This window comes from Micropterus dolomieu, linkage group LG07 (genome assembly GCF_021292245.1).
Source record: "Micropterus dolomieu isolate WLL.071019.BEF.003 ecotype Adirondacks linkage group LG07, ASM2129224v1, whole genome shotgun sequence".
NCBI classification, from domain to species: domain Eukaryota; kingdom Metazoa; phylum Chordata; class Actinopteri; order Centrarchiformes; family Centrarchidae; genus Micropterus; species Micropterus dolomieu.
This window is the reverse complement of record NC_060156.1, coordinates 31,469,329-31,484,526: the sequence shown is the minus strand read 5'-3', so window position 1 is coordinate 31,484,526 and position 15,198 is coordinate 31,469,329. Positions and strand designations below refer to the sequence as shown.

The following is a 15,198-nucleotide window of genomic DNA, read 5'->3' as shown; positions in this document are numbered from 1 at the left end:
GAGCGGGAGAAAAAGTCATAGAATAGAAAGAGAGTTTGTGTTGGTGTGTTTCACAGACTGCCATTCAGGTGGGATACTGTCGGACCGCTGACCCCACTTTCACCCACCCCCCCAGTTTGTTTAACGGCAGTGGCGGTGGACCGGAGCCTGGACACGGAGCCAGGAACAGGAACCGCAGAGCGACGTACCAAAGCCGGGGAGCGGATAGGGGACCATGGGCTCCGCTTCGTCCTCCTATCGGGTCATCTACCTGGAAGTGGACGGCAGGATTCAGAAGGTACGACTAATATACTGTATCGACTGGAGGCTGCAACAGCAACACGTATCAGGCTGCACTTTTACAGTCAGTTATGGCACTCCAAAATGGCCATTATTAAGTAAATGTTATTTCACAAGCAGAGGCTGGGGTTAATGATTTCTGCTATTGTTTTAATTATTATTTTTTTATTCATTATCAATATCAGAATTTTCAAGAAAGAAAATTCAATTTAGCCTATTTAAATATTACTGTAATTGTACTGTTCCATTTATATTGTTTTTGTAGTTATTCATTATTTATGTTATTAATTAGTTCATCATTTTATTTGATTATTAATTAATTAAATATTTTAAATTCTGGAGTGCAATAATAATAAGTCTCTAGAGATAATGCAGGATGTTAAAAAAGAATGATGCCACTGTAAAGTATCATAACTATAAAATTCCTTCTCAAATTCTTGCTATAATATTATGCCAATGTGGTAGCCAAGTAGGTACAACTACTTGGGTATACATTGAAAAAGATTCTGTAAATCTCTACAGTAATATCTGTATTCATAATTGTTATTGTACATTTTAAAAAAACCCACAGTAGCATAAACTGCTCCACAGCAGCTTAAATTGTATTACTGAGTGCCACAGACTATACAAATGACTGAATGTCTTAGGGAATTAAACAAATGCCATAAAATATCATAAAGTTGCTATAAAATCATATGTCCATGTATGGAGTCCACATATGGAATCAGATGAGGTGAGTTTTATTTTGTTAGCAGTAGTTTGTTATCATTTCCGGACTACCTGGGCTCAATGAACGAAAAGAGAACTGTGTCCTTCATAGAACCCTTACAAAAACATTGGAGCAATATTATAAATCCCCTGTAATATTGAGATGCCACAGAATGATCTGAGGCGTGCTTCAGTTAGCTGATCATCAGGTCTGCTTTTGTTGTTGTGTGCTGTGTATAATTTACAGTAAATTGAGTACATTATACAAAAACGCTGGATTGGCCTTTAGTCTAACTGTCATGTCTGTTTATGACACTGAGCACTTTACTGGCTAAAAATAGTGTGCATAAGTAGAGGGAGGGACCATAGTTATGATGATGTGTATGAATCATCACCATTCACTGAACATTCACCTAACATTAGAGGAGTGTTTTCATCTTCTCTCTGTGTGTGTGTGTGTGTGTGTGTGTGTGTATGTGTGTGTGTGTGTGTGTGTGTCAGATGCAGAGATAAATAGATGATGCTGAGTGTGTGTGAACTGTTTCCAGTCAGTACCTCTGTGGTCCGTACAGGCAGAATCATCTTCCAGGTTTGTTTGGATCTGAGTCATTTCTGATCTTAGTGTTCGATCCCAAGGCGAAAATTTATATTGGCGCCCCTGAAAATTGTGAGCATTAAACTTAATTGCCTGCCTTTTCTGCATCAATTAATGGTGGAAATGTTTTTATTTATAAAAATTCATTAAAAATAAAAATAAAAAATATATAAAAAAATTAATAGAATAAAAAGCAGTGAGGCTCTCAGGCATTCTGTAGCTAGTGCCTTTAAATATGTTTTCTCTTGTAGATCAACTTTTCTCATTCAATAAAATCCCTGCTGAGTCAGCAGACATGATTAGGTTTTCCCTCCTCTTTTGAGTCTTTGTTTGGGGAAGTAACCTCTCGAAATGTGCAGACCTGGCACCTTTTCACATCAATGATAAATTAATTAATTTTAATTATTATTATAATTATTTTTACTTTATCTTTATTTATTCAGGGAGCTTCACTGAGAGCAACCTCTCATTGGCAGGAAGGCCCTGATCACAATCACAGCGTTACGCATTCCCACCTGGAAGCTGCCCAGTACAACCCCAGTCTGATCTGCTACCCACTATGCCGCTCCACTTGAGCAGTTGGGGTTCTATTTCGTATAGGCTTCGCCCTCTAAGGCTATCACTATAAAACAAGAAGAACGATGTCTTCCAGCAAGCCGGCCAGAACGGGGCGAGTCGCCGCAGCGTCTGCCACACGGGCTACATCCGTCCCCGCTGTCAGGCGTGCCTCGGACCGGAGCACGCCAGACGAACGCTCACTCTCAGATCGCACTGCCCGTTCTGCGCCCTTTCTGTGTCTGGACACAGGAAGTTTCTGTGGTTTTCATTACAGGGCGCCCAGTACCAATACAACTGCCTGCCCTTCGGTAACTCCCTGGCCTCGCGCACTTTTTCCAAGTGTGTCAAGACGGCCCTGGAGCTGCTATGGCGGTTGGGCATAAGGGTCCTGTGTTCAGGGTGGGGTGCTCGGTGCAGCTGTTGGGTCTGGCCAGGCGCCAGGGCAGAGGTGGATCTGTTTGCCAACAAGGAAAACGCTCAGTGTGCCCTTTGGTTTTCACTGAGCCCGCGGGACGTCCCCGCGCTGGGAGTGGACGCCTTCGCGCACCCTCTTGCCCTCCCCGGCTGCTGTATGCTTTTCCGCCGGTGCGGCTGATCCTGCGCCTTCTGGATCGCCTGCAGTTTTCAACCTTGGCGGTGACTCTGGTAGACCCCGGAGCACACCAGCGTGTCCATGTGTCCCTGTCTCCAGCGGTTGCTGGCGGGGCAGCCGTGGAAACTCCCCTGGATGGGGGACACTCTCTCTCAGGTGGGGGGTGCGATCAGGAGTTACCCGCTCCTCGGCCAGCCTCTCTGGGTCTGGCCGCTGAGAGGCAACACCTGGAGGGCTTAGGTCTCTTCTGGGAGGTGGTTCTCACCATCCAGGGGTAGAAGGCCGCCTCCACTCAGTCCTCTTACTCCTCTAAGTGGTCGGCTTTCCAACGCTGGTGTCTGGACCAGGTGACGGACCTGGTTGCCTGTCTACTGTTCCTCCAGTTGCTCATGGACAGGGGGCTGGCGTTTAGTATGGTTAAAACCTACACTGCCGCCATTTCATCCCGTCACGAGGGCTTCGGGGACAGGACTGTGTTCTCCCACCCCCTGGTGAAGCGTTTCCTTAGGGGGGTGCGAAGGTGCAGGCCGGTGACGCGGCCTGTTGCCCCACAGTGGGATTTGCCGCTGTTTACGCACCTTAACCTAAGCCCCGTTTGGGCTTTTGGAGACGGCGGACCTGAGATTCCTAAGGTCGCCCCATGGGTCGGTGGAGGACGCCACGTCCCACCTCCTCTGCCCGGTGCGAGCGCTGTCCTGTTATGTGGCGTGCACGGCTACCTGGCGCCGTTCGCAGCGTCTGTTTGTGCACTACAGGGAGTGGTCCAAGGGACTTCCCCTGCGCAGCGCCTGTCTCACTGGCTGTGCAATGCCATTTCCCAGGCTTACGTGTCTGCCGGTGAATCTCCCCCGGATGGCATCGGAGCGCACTCCATGAGAGGCGTCTCCTCCTCAGTGGCGTTGCACGGTGGGATGACTGTGGACAACATCTGCACGGCGGCCTCCTGGTCGTCCCCATGCTCTTTCGTCCGTTTCTACCTGCGGGATGTCTCCCAAAGTGTTTTGGTTGAGTGATTCTCCTTGTGAGTGCGCCCTCTCCCACGGGACGGTGTGGGGGGCGGCTGCTGCTTACGCGGCCCTGCCTTGTGCGCAGCTGATGCGGCTGCTGTCGTGACCCCGCCTGCATCTGTACAGCTGCGGGGCCCCCCACCCAGTTGCCCTCGGCCTCCCATGCTGCGCCATCGGTGCTCACAATGCCGGACCAATGCCGCGGTCAGCGGGTGACTGGGTGGCTCATTATGGCTCTGGGCAGGTGAGTTGTTCTTGGTGGTACCATATGGGCCAGTGAGACGTTGACTCATCCTGCTTCGCCTCTAACCCAATAGTGATAGCCTTAGAGGGCGAAGCCTATACAAAATAGAACGGGGATTACGTACTGTAACCCGGATTCTATGAGTATAGGTGTAGCCCTCTAAGTTGAAGGCCTCACTGGACCTTGGTTCTCAGTGCTGAAGAAAAGGCATTTGGGAACCAATGGCTGGGTCTCACCGTTGTGTGTATATATACAAGGTGCGGACGTAGGAGAGGCCCACGCTGTGGGTGGGCGTAGACTAAAATTCTCAGTGCCGCGCAGGCGCACGGAAGGGGTTAACTCAATAGCGATAGCCTTAGAGGGCTGCGCCTATACTCATAGAATCCGGGTTACAGTACGTAACCCCTGTTATGGACCTTGCTCAAGAGCACCTCAGTGGTGGTAAATGACAGAGGACAAGCACTGTTTGTTTTACTTTCCACAACCAGATTTATCCTGCCGGTCACAAGATCGCTTTTCTAATCTTTGGGCAACCACTGCCCACAAATCAAAGTACAGGAGTTATAAGCTCCTGGACTTTTAATTTCATCAGGTTTTCTGCTCATGTTCACAACTTTCTGCACATTCACACTCCACAGTTTCTGTAGCACACACAGCTCAATGTAATAAACATACATTCAAATGTCATAGAGTAAAGAATCTATGGCATGCAATTTATTCATCCAACAAAACAGGAGAATCACAGACTGGAGCTGTCAGATCACTAACTTACCAACCTGACACCTCAGAGCATTTCTTTGGTGTTGGATGTTACAGTATATCTTTATATAAAATAGTGAAGGAAACACAGAAAAATGCTGCAGCAAGTCAGCTGCAGTTAAACCAAATATATGCAAAGTGAATTCTGCTTCTCTGTCAAGAATCAAAAAAAATATCTGTACACTGTACTGACAACTTCCTGCTATATTAATTTAGAGGAGCAACATATCGATCTTACACAGATCTTTGTCAGGTGTTGTCAAATGTAGTGCAATGTAGACATTAGCCATTACTCTTGTTTTGGAGTATTTTCCCAATATTGCCTTATAACAGAAAAAAATTTTCATCAAAATTCAGGTAATGTTTTTGAATGAAATCTGTAAAATATGTACTGAAGTAATTTATCTGTGATCTGTGTATCTGTGAAAAGAGTAAAACACACAAAATTGCATTTCTTTCCTTTCTCCAAGCCCTTGTCATCGGATGGCTTTCAACTGACTTCATTCATCCTTTCATTCATACATCCTTTTTCTGAACCTGTTTATCCTGGTCAGCGTCACAGAGCTACTGAATCATAAGAACCAATATCCAGAACATCCAGATTAATTTTGATTTGAACCATACCTGCCACAGTGAAATTAAAAAGAGAAGTCAATTCCAGAAAAAGCAAAGTTCTAATATTGAATTTAATCAATATAGTCTACACACACATCTAAAAACACACTGTTGGGCAGTCATTACTACTCAATAGTCAAGGGCAGTGTAAATTTCACATGATTTGTCCCATTATTGCTAGTGCGGAAGGCCTGCACTGCTGAAGTCCATCTCTAGACAGGAGTGTTGAGGCAGAGAGCTGTTTACACTGATAAACCAATGGAGGACGAACAGCAGCCCATAAAATGCCTTATAGTGAGGTTTATTGCATTGTGTATTCTTTGTGGAGTTCACACAGAGTGTGTATGTGTTAGCTGCACAAAACTTTGTTATTTGCATGCAGGCATTTTCACTGGAAAATATGCAGCAGGGTGAGAGGATTTGCTATTAAGAGAGATTGAATAAATATTAAATTTGCTATTGAACATTTCATGGACAGCAGTGTCCTGTATGATCAATGACAGATGACAGGTTGAATTGGTTAGTTTTAGGTCAAGGTTACAGATTAAAGGTTGCATTATTTTAATGCATGCATTTTTCTATGAAAGGATAAAGGATTGATAAGGGAATCAACTCAGTCTGTGGGCAGTCCTCATATGTATACAGATATGAATACAAATGTGTGTTTGCGTGCCTGTTTTCCAGCAGCAATTAAATGCATATTATTCGTTACTTAGTTGTAAATTACAAATATGTTGCATAGTCAGCTCCACGTTCATACACACAGATATGTTAATCTTACTACAATCACTCTTTTCTGTGTTTTTTCTTCCTCTCAAGTCCTTATTCAGGCTAATCAGATTCTGGTGTCTTTTAGATTTGCATCATAGTGGATGTGGCTGGTTTATGGTGTGGGATCATTATCCTGGGTGATGCATGCAGCAGCAGTAAGAGACAGATTATCATGAAGTGAGGTTCTATTGAAATCAGATGTGTCATCTTCAAATGAGAACATTAATTTGGTTAACTGTGGTTAAAGCTGTGGACAGGAACATGGAAATAAATCGTCTGCTTTTAAACATCCTTAGGAAGATTTAACTGATCAAATCATTCATTTAGTACAAAAACACAGCATCAAAGTGCTACTGTATTATGATCAGTTTTTTTCATCCGTAAAAGCACACTAGAGTTGCTGTTGTCTATTTTGGGGATTTGCTGTCATCATATCCTACAGGACAGGTTACTCTTGCACACTCATTTACTCATTTACTCATAATGTTATCTGCCTCCTTGGTTCGTTTTTTTATTTATTTTTTAATATTTTATAAACAAACATACAGAAGACAGGGCCAGACAAAAGAACAAAACAACCACAAGCCGGAATAACAACACAAAAACCAAAAACCCAGATGGTTCTAGCTAAATGTGACAGGCACATTGCAGAATAAAGTGAGATACAGTGGGAGCTGAATAAGAAATGAAAGCAGAAATAAATAATACAGTTTTCTATACAAATACTCTTGTCAGTATAGCAGAAATATTTACATTAATATAGTCAAGAAATTGTTTTCATATCTTTGTGATTATATTTTTGTACATTGTTGCATTATTCAAGCCGAAGGCTGTTATATCACAAAACCAATAACCACTAAAATAAATGAGCTAATATTTGATTCATCTCTGTAATTCGGTAAAACCATTGCTGTTTTGTAGTATAAGCTGTAAAACTTGCTAGCAAGCTAGACTGTAAAAGTAAAAGTTCAAAAGAAAATACAAGACCATTATATATGCCGAGGTCAGTGAAAGTGGCAGTTCAAGGTTATATTTAAAAAAAGAAATCCGTATGATTGACACTAGGGGTGTGACGAGACACTTTGGCTACGTTCAGACTGTTTGGCTACATTCCGACTGCAGGCCTTAATGCTCAATTTCGATTTTTTTCCCAGATCCAATTTTTTGTTTGACAGTTCACATTATTGCTTACATGTGGCCCATATCAGACGTGACCCGCATGTGCAGAAGAATAACACAACGTCACACGCAGCAGCACGCAGTTGTATAGAAGTGAACAGAGCCACAGAGGATATTTAGCTCCGGTTAGCTCCTACTTGCTAACCCTCCCAATTTTCACAGGAGACTCCCGGATTTCATTGTCCTCTCACAAGTCACATTTCTCCTGAATTATGACATGTTTTCACAACTTTCTGACCTTTTCATTACGGTTTCTTGCGCTGTACAACGCAACTGCCCCACAACTCCCTCCCTCTCCCTCTCTCACTCTGGCTCTACTGTGTCTGCTTGGAAAAGTAGCATGTACATTCCCCTCCAAAAGTATTGGAACGGTAAGGGAAATTCCCTTGTTTTTGTTGCTCACTGAAGACATTTTGGTTTAAGATCAAAAGATGAGTATGAGACAAGAGTTCAGAATTTCAGCTTTTATTTCCTGGTATTCACATCTAGATGTGTTAAACAACTTAGGACACATCACTGTTTGTATTAGACCACAGCATTCTTTGGTGAGCAAAAGTAATGGAACTAATAATCTTAAAGTAAATAACATTTAATATTTGGTGGCATAACCCTTACTTGCAATAACTGCCTCAAGCCTGCGACCCATCGATATCACCAAACTGTTGCATTCTTCATTTGTGATGTATTCCAGGCTTTTACCGCAGCTTCTTTCAGTTCTTGTTTGTTTCGGGCTGTTTCTTAAGGAGGTGAAATGCATGCTGTATTGGGTTAAGGTCAGGTGATTGACTTGGCCAGTTTAAAACCTTCCACTTTTTCCCCCTGATGAAGTCCTTTTTGTTGGCAGTGTGCATTGGGTCATTGTCCTGCTGCATGATGAACTTCCTCCCCATTAGTTTCCATGCATTTCTTTCTGCACACTTTGGCCTTTCCATCACTATGCTAGAGATTAATCTTGGTCTCATCAGTCCATAAGATCGTGTTCCAGAACTTTTGCGGCTCATCTCTGTACTTCTTTGCAAATTTCAATCTGGCCTTCCGATTCTTACTACTGATGAGTAGGTTGCCTCATGTGGTGTGGACTCTATATTTCTGCTCTGAGTTTTCTTCCAACAGTGGATTGTGATACCTTCACCCCTGCACTGTGGAGGTCGTTGGTGATGTCACTAACTGATATTTTGGGGGGTTTCTTCACAGCTCTCACCATATTTCTGTCATGAACTCCTGTTGTTTTCCTTGGCCGCCCTGTTGGACGTCTGTTGCTCAGTACACCAGTAGTTTCTATCTTTTTCAGGACATACCAAATTGTTGTGCTTGCTCTGCCCAATGTTTGTCCAATGGCTCTGGTCGATTTTCCTTCTTTTCTCAGCTTGACAGTGGCTTGCTTTTCTCCCATAGACAGCTCTCTGGTCTTCATGTTGGTTTATCCTCTTTAACAGGAAATGCAGTCTTTATAGGTTTGAACCAAGGATGAAAACCTAGACTAGTCATGCAGAGATATTTAATGTTTGGACAATCGACCTAAAAGGCAACACCTGGGCAACAAGAAACATCTGTCTGTCACATGTTCCAATAGTTTTGCACACTTGAAAACTGGGTGGGTTCAAACAAAGAATGTGAATATCAGGAAATAAAAGCTGAAATTCTGAACTCTGGTCTCATACTCATCTATTGATCTTAAAGCCAAATGTCTTCAGTGAACAACAAAAACAAAGGAATTTGCCTTACCGTTCCAATACTTTTGGAGGGGACTGTATAGAATTCAGAAGAGAGCTTGCGGCCCGGTGGATTTCAGGTGTAAGAAAGGGAATGTGTAAGCAAATGATAGCAAGGTAGAGGAGGAAGAGAGCCACTGTTTAATAACAGCTTTTGTGGAGCTTTTTCGTTCACCGCGGCTCCATCTACAGCAGAACAGCTGCTCTACAGTGACGTCAAAGTCGCATCAAATGCGACCTGAGTGCCCAGACTCAGGTCTGAGTCACATATGAACAAAAAAATCAGATTTGGGTCACTTTGGCCAGCAGTCTGAACGTAGCCTTTAACAGTTCACATTATTGTTTAAATGTGGCCCACATCAGACTCCAGTGTGGCCTGAAAGTGACCTACAAACGAATAAAACGACATCACGCAGCACACTGTCATACGGAATTAAACAAGCTACAGAGGTTAGCTCCTGACATTGCATTCCAAAAAATCTGATCTGGAAAAGATCAGATTTCACGTGACTTGGGCTGTCACATATGAGCAAAAAAAAAAAATCAGATTTGGGTCACTTTGGTCTGCAGTCTGAACGTAGCCTTAGCTCACAATACGAGACAAGACAAGACGAGATGCATTCTGGTGAACTTTTCTGCAACAATTTTTGGTGGAAATATTTTTATTTATGTAAAGGGAAACACAAAATTCAGGTGGCAGGTGACAAACTCATAAAGGTGCCATAGAATGCTCATTTTCATACTTGTATTTATGATTTCTACTAGAAAATGTTAGCACCTCTTTTCACCCTCTTTCTGAACACTCAGTTTTAGCTCTTGTCTCTTTAAGGCCCCCCTCCCTGAAAGCCCACTTGCTTCTGATTGGCTAACTTCCCTTAAGCACAGAAGAAGGAAAAGCGAGGAAAACAAATAGGAAGGAAGAGTGGAAAGTGGTTATTGAGTTTGGAGAACTTTCCGGTAGTAAACTACATCCAGTGAAACTTAAAAAGGCAATTCATGAAAAGATTGGACACATTGGACAAACAAGATTTATTTTTTATTTTTTAAACCTATCCTGCTTGGCAAGCTGGTATAGAGTATGAGGAGCTGGATACCTTATTGTGCCAGACAGACTATACTTTAACAAGAGAGTCTTAATATAATCCTTTGTCTGCCGGACAGGGGACAGACATGGGGAGGGGGAATAGAAACACCACATAAACACACAGCACAGAGAGAGGGCAACACCTGCAAGAGAACAGGGATGGGGGGTGGGGACAACAGGAAATAGCAGAAGGAAACACCAATTGCAGAAAGCAACAAAACCTGCATGAGAACAGGGAGGGGGGCTTAGTGCATAGAAAAACAAACAACAAACAAATAAACAACGAAGGAGAAACAGTCAGGCAACATAAATAAACAACACAGCACAGCCGTGAGAGCTGAAATAATAACAATGAATTTAAATAACTTACTGAAAGAAAAACTACCAGGGACAACCTTTGTTTGTGTGTGTGTCTATATGTGAGACTGTGTGTCTGTGTGTGTGGGTGTGAGTGAACATGTCTGTGTGAGTGTGTGCATAAGCCTGTTACAGAATGTAGTTCTGAGTGAGAGTAGTAGTAGTAGTAGTAGATGATGGTATTGGAAGTGATGATAATCCAATTGTTATCAATTTTGGGGTATATTTTATGGTTGAACTTGATTTAGAGTTTGTAGCGTGGACAATCTGGATTTACAGTGACAACTGTCTCTTTCGCTCTCGCTCTCTCTCTCTCTCTCTCTCTCTCTCTCCTTCACCCCAACCGGTCGAGGCAGATGGCCGCCCACCCTGAGCCATGGTTCTGCTCGAGGTTTCTGCCTCTTAAAAGGAAGTTTTTCCTTGCCTCTGTCTCCTAGTGCTGCTCTTGGTGGGAATTGTTGGGCTTCTGTAAATAACATCACAGAGTACGGTCTAGACCTGCTCTTTTATGAAAAGCGCTGTGAGATAACTGTTGTTGTGATTTGGCGCTATATAAATAAAATTGAATTGAATTGAATTGAATCTAAAGAAGGGTTAGAGTCCTTAAGTAACAAAAAGGGGGATTGAGTGGGAGAGGGGGAATCAAAGGAGTAAAATAAGCAAAGGTGAGAGACCTGCCTGTTTTTATTTTCTATTTAACTTTTTAAACTTTTTTATATTTCCCTGTTGCTTTTATGTTTTATGTAAAGCACATTGTATTACCTTGTTGTTGAAATGTGCTATACAAATAAACTTACAAGATGGAATTAGTAACTTTGCAAATGCTTCTGATGAGTTTAATAAGATCGTCATGTCTGGAGAAGTGGATGCAATAAATGAAAGTATTAACAAAGCTATATTAAATAGAGCATCACAAGCAATTGGAAAGAGTACTAGTAAAAGGAAAGTTAAAATAGCAGCATAGTGGAACAAAGAATGTTCTGAAGCTATCAAACATAGAAAGAAAGAAATAATAGAGAACAGAAAAGAAGTCATTCAATATCAAATTTAGTAGTATATAAAAGGGCTCGGGCAGTAGTAAGGAATGCAATCAAAAGGGCAAAAAAGATGTATTGGAGAGAATTCTGTCCAACTAGATAAATTTGGGGGAAAGATAAAAAGAATGAGGGGAATCAGGCAAGAAAAGGATCTCCCAGTATCGAAAAAAGGGGAAGAACATGGAACATGGAGACCATGGAAAAGGCAGAATTGTTGGTGAAGAACTTTGTTAAAATTCATAGTTCAGATAATTTGACAGAAGAAGGTAAAAAGCAAACTTTAGATAGATATCTGGAGGTACTTGAGAAAAGAAACACTAATCACAGTATTGTAGATGAGGCCTTTACCATGCTTGAGCTGAGGAGGGCTCTGAGTAAAGGCTTGTGCAGACTTAACAACTTTCAGCATCGGCAGATTACTGTGCTGTTCACACTACACAACTTGCCGTCTTGTGACGGGAGTCTTTAAGTCACTGTGGCGTTCACACTACATGACTGATGGGCAACAGGGCGTCACACACTACACGAGCTGACAGCAGCTGTGTCACCCGACGCTGGTCTCCAAACCACGTTTTGTCAAGAAAACACACGTGAAATGTAAAACAGGAAATGACGTGATTCTACACAGGAAACAGCTGTTGTTTGTTATTATAGAGACAATTATAAAGACAAAGAATATGAGTGAAAGGATGGATTACCAAACGCAGGTAGCAGGGATCGTCTGAGCTACAGAGAGAGCTGGAGGGGTGTAAAACAACGGCACCTGGAAAAGACAACATAGCTATTCTATGATAGAACATTTAAATGAATCTGCATTGGGTAAAGTACTGGAGTTATATAACAAGGTTTGGGAGGAGGGTAAGCTTCCAGCAGTGTGGAAAGAAGCCATTATTATTTCAATTAAGAAACCTGGGAAAGATCCTGCTTCACATTTATGTAAAACCATGGAGAAAATGATTACAGAAAGAATAACATATTATATGAAAAGAAATTAGCTTTTTTCACCATTTCAGAGTGGATTTAGAAGAGGGGTAGTACTCTGGACCCGTTAAATGCTTGGAAAATGATATTAGGAAAGCTCAAGCCTACAAAGAGGAGGTAGTAGCTGTTTTCTTTGATATAGAGAAGGCGTATGATGTGATGTGGAAGGAAGGTCTTTTAATAAAGCATAACTGGATTAAAGATTTCTTTAATCTGGGTTTGTGTGGGGAACTCTGTCAGACACTTTTTTAGTTGAAAATGGAACCCCTCAAGGGTTGTTTCATTAGTCTGGTATTGTTTTCAATTATGATAAATGATGTTTGTAAGAATGTTAATCCAGATATTGGGAAATCACTTTTTGCTGATGATGGGGCAATTTGGAAACGAGGGAGGAATATGGATTAGGTTGTAAAGAAAGTTCAGGAAGATGTTAATGTAGTTTAAAATTGGTCTTTGAAGTGGGGATTTAAGTCATCTGTCGAGAAATCTCAATCCATCTTTTTTACAAAAAAGAAAATCAAGCAAGATATTTGTTTGAGTTGTCTGATTGAGTTTCTATAAGGAATATTTATATTATATAGTATTTATATCTCATTAGTTAGATCAGTTCTAGAATATGGATGTATTGTTTTTGGATTAAAAAGGTTGGATAAAATCCAGGCTCAAGCACTGAGGTTGTGCTGTGGAGCAGTGAAGTCAACACCTATATCAGCGTTTCAGGTGGAGAAATGCCACTGATTCTGAGAAGAAAACAGTTGAAGGCCAATTATTGGGCAAATTTACAAAGTCAAAAGGACACATTCTACAAAAAGGGATATGAATGAATGTTGGGAAAGCAGCAAAATTAAAAAGGAAGTATTTTGCAATGTAATATCAGATATAACAAAGGAATCAGGAGTCAATGATTGGTTCACTAGTCCAACCGCTTTTATACAAGCTGTTCCACCATGGTTAGTACCTAAGCCTAGAGTTGATTTTTCATTACTGAAACAGATTCGTTCAAGTAAGAACATTTTTGATATGCAAGTTTATGGGAACACTATGCTGAGAAATATGGGCATTATGTACATTTATTTAAGGATGGCTCTAAAAATCCAGAGAACGGAAAATCTAGCTGTGCTTTTTATATTCCAGGATTAAAAATTAAGGTGTCTAAAAGATTAACCAGTCATTTATTGGTGCATGCAACACATTACTAACTGCTAGCAACAGCTATCAGTTAGCAATGTGTAGCGTTGGCAAAAAGCAGTGTTGTATAAAGTACTCAATTAGTCTTGCATTTGTCCAGAGTTTTAAACCAAACCTTGATTGAGAGACAAATCATCACTGTCTTGTTTTAAAATGATGTGCGCCTGATGAGTGTCATCACATCTGTGTGTTGTCTGGACTTATGGTCTGAACTGGTGTTTCTTGCTGGAATGCACAAGTTTCATTTTGTGCACAACATATGAGTGCATATTCACACACGCCGCAGTTATCTTTTCGTGCTGCAGTTTATTTAATGTAATAAATAGTTGTATCCTGCGATGGATTGGCGACCTGTCCAGGGTGTACCCCGCCTTTCGCCCAATGTCAGCTGGCATTGGCTCCAGCCACCTGCGACCCTGTACGCAGGATAAGCGGTTGACGATGGATTGATGGGTGGAAATAGTTGTATTTCACTCTAACGTGGGTCCGACTCACAGTTTGGTAAGCAACCAAGACACAGACAGTCCAAGAGATGCACTGCTCAGTTGGGTTAGCAGGACAGAGATATTCTCTGCAGCTGCACATTAATCTAACATTACTGTTATCTGCAGAAGGATAGTTCTTCTTCATCCTGTCATCAAAGTTATAAACATTAACACTGCGCAAGAGTGACTTGATTAATATCACTGCGGATGCGTGTCGCACAGCTGGGGGCAGATTGGCGCCATTCAGGTGTGCTGCATGCTTTTTTTCTTTTCTTTTTTTGGTGAGTAATGATGTCTTGTGCAGAATGTATCGGAGTAGAAAGTGAAAGTAAAAGTTGCAACAACTTGAAATACTCAAGTAAAGTACAAATCCGGAGAAAAACTAATTAAGCACAGTAACAAAGTATCTGTACTTTACACCCCTGGTAACAAGTAAGCTATCTGTCCATCAGGAAACTTAATAAATCACAGAGTTGAGGCAAAGCAGCCAGAGGGAAATCTAGAAATGACCTTTCCTTTACCTCTACCTTTCCTTCATAACCGTAAAAGCACTTTCTGTGAGACGTGCTGCACTGCGTATGACCGCTAACTCTGGAACGTGGACTGGTCTATGTAACTTTGGGGGTGTTAACATCCCAGATCATACGTAACTTCTAGCACTTCTGGGTATTCGCCTGTTTTGTTGGGGTATTTTGGGTGCGCGAGATATGCAATATAACGAGGAAACAATGGAGATCAAGGCTCACGCTATGTCAGTTACATGCACTGAACTCTTTTTATTCAATGCTATGGGAAGGGAAATACAGGTTTCTATTCTACAGCACCTTTAACAGAACCTAATGCAGTAAGGATGGGGCATTCTGTGTTGCTTTTAGATCTCCTGTAGATCAACTTTTCTCATTTAATATAATCCCTGCTGAGTCAGCACACATGCAGGCATGACTTAATCTCCCCTCCTGTTTTGTGCCTTTGTTCAACCCGTTCTCACCCGATGACACCCAATTCGTCACAAACTGACATGTGTCCATATGTGACAAATTGGGTGTC

At 41.9% G+C, this 15,198-nt stretch overlaps 1 protein-coding gene across 2 annotated transcripts in view; it reads left to right on the top strand.

The window, feature by feature from the left end:
* The window catches only part of pde9aa (phosphodiesterase 9aa), a 114,494-nt gene continuing 99,296 nt past the window's right edge, over nucleotides 1-15,198 (top strand). For both annotated transcript variants that reach the window (XM_046053290.1, XM_046053288.1), the window contains exon 1: nucleotides 1-277. In XM_046053290.1, the coding sequence (XP_045909246.1) occupies nucleotides 215-277 (63 nt within the window). In that variant the 5' untranslated portion in view covers nucleotides 1-214. The remainder of the gene's footprint in view (nucleotides 278-15,198) is intronic.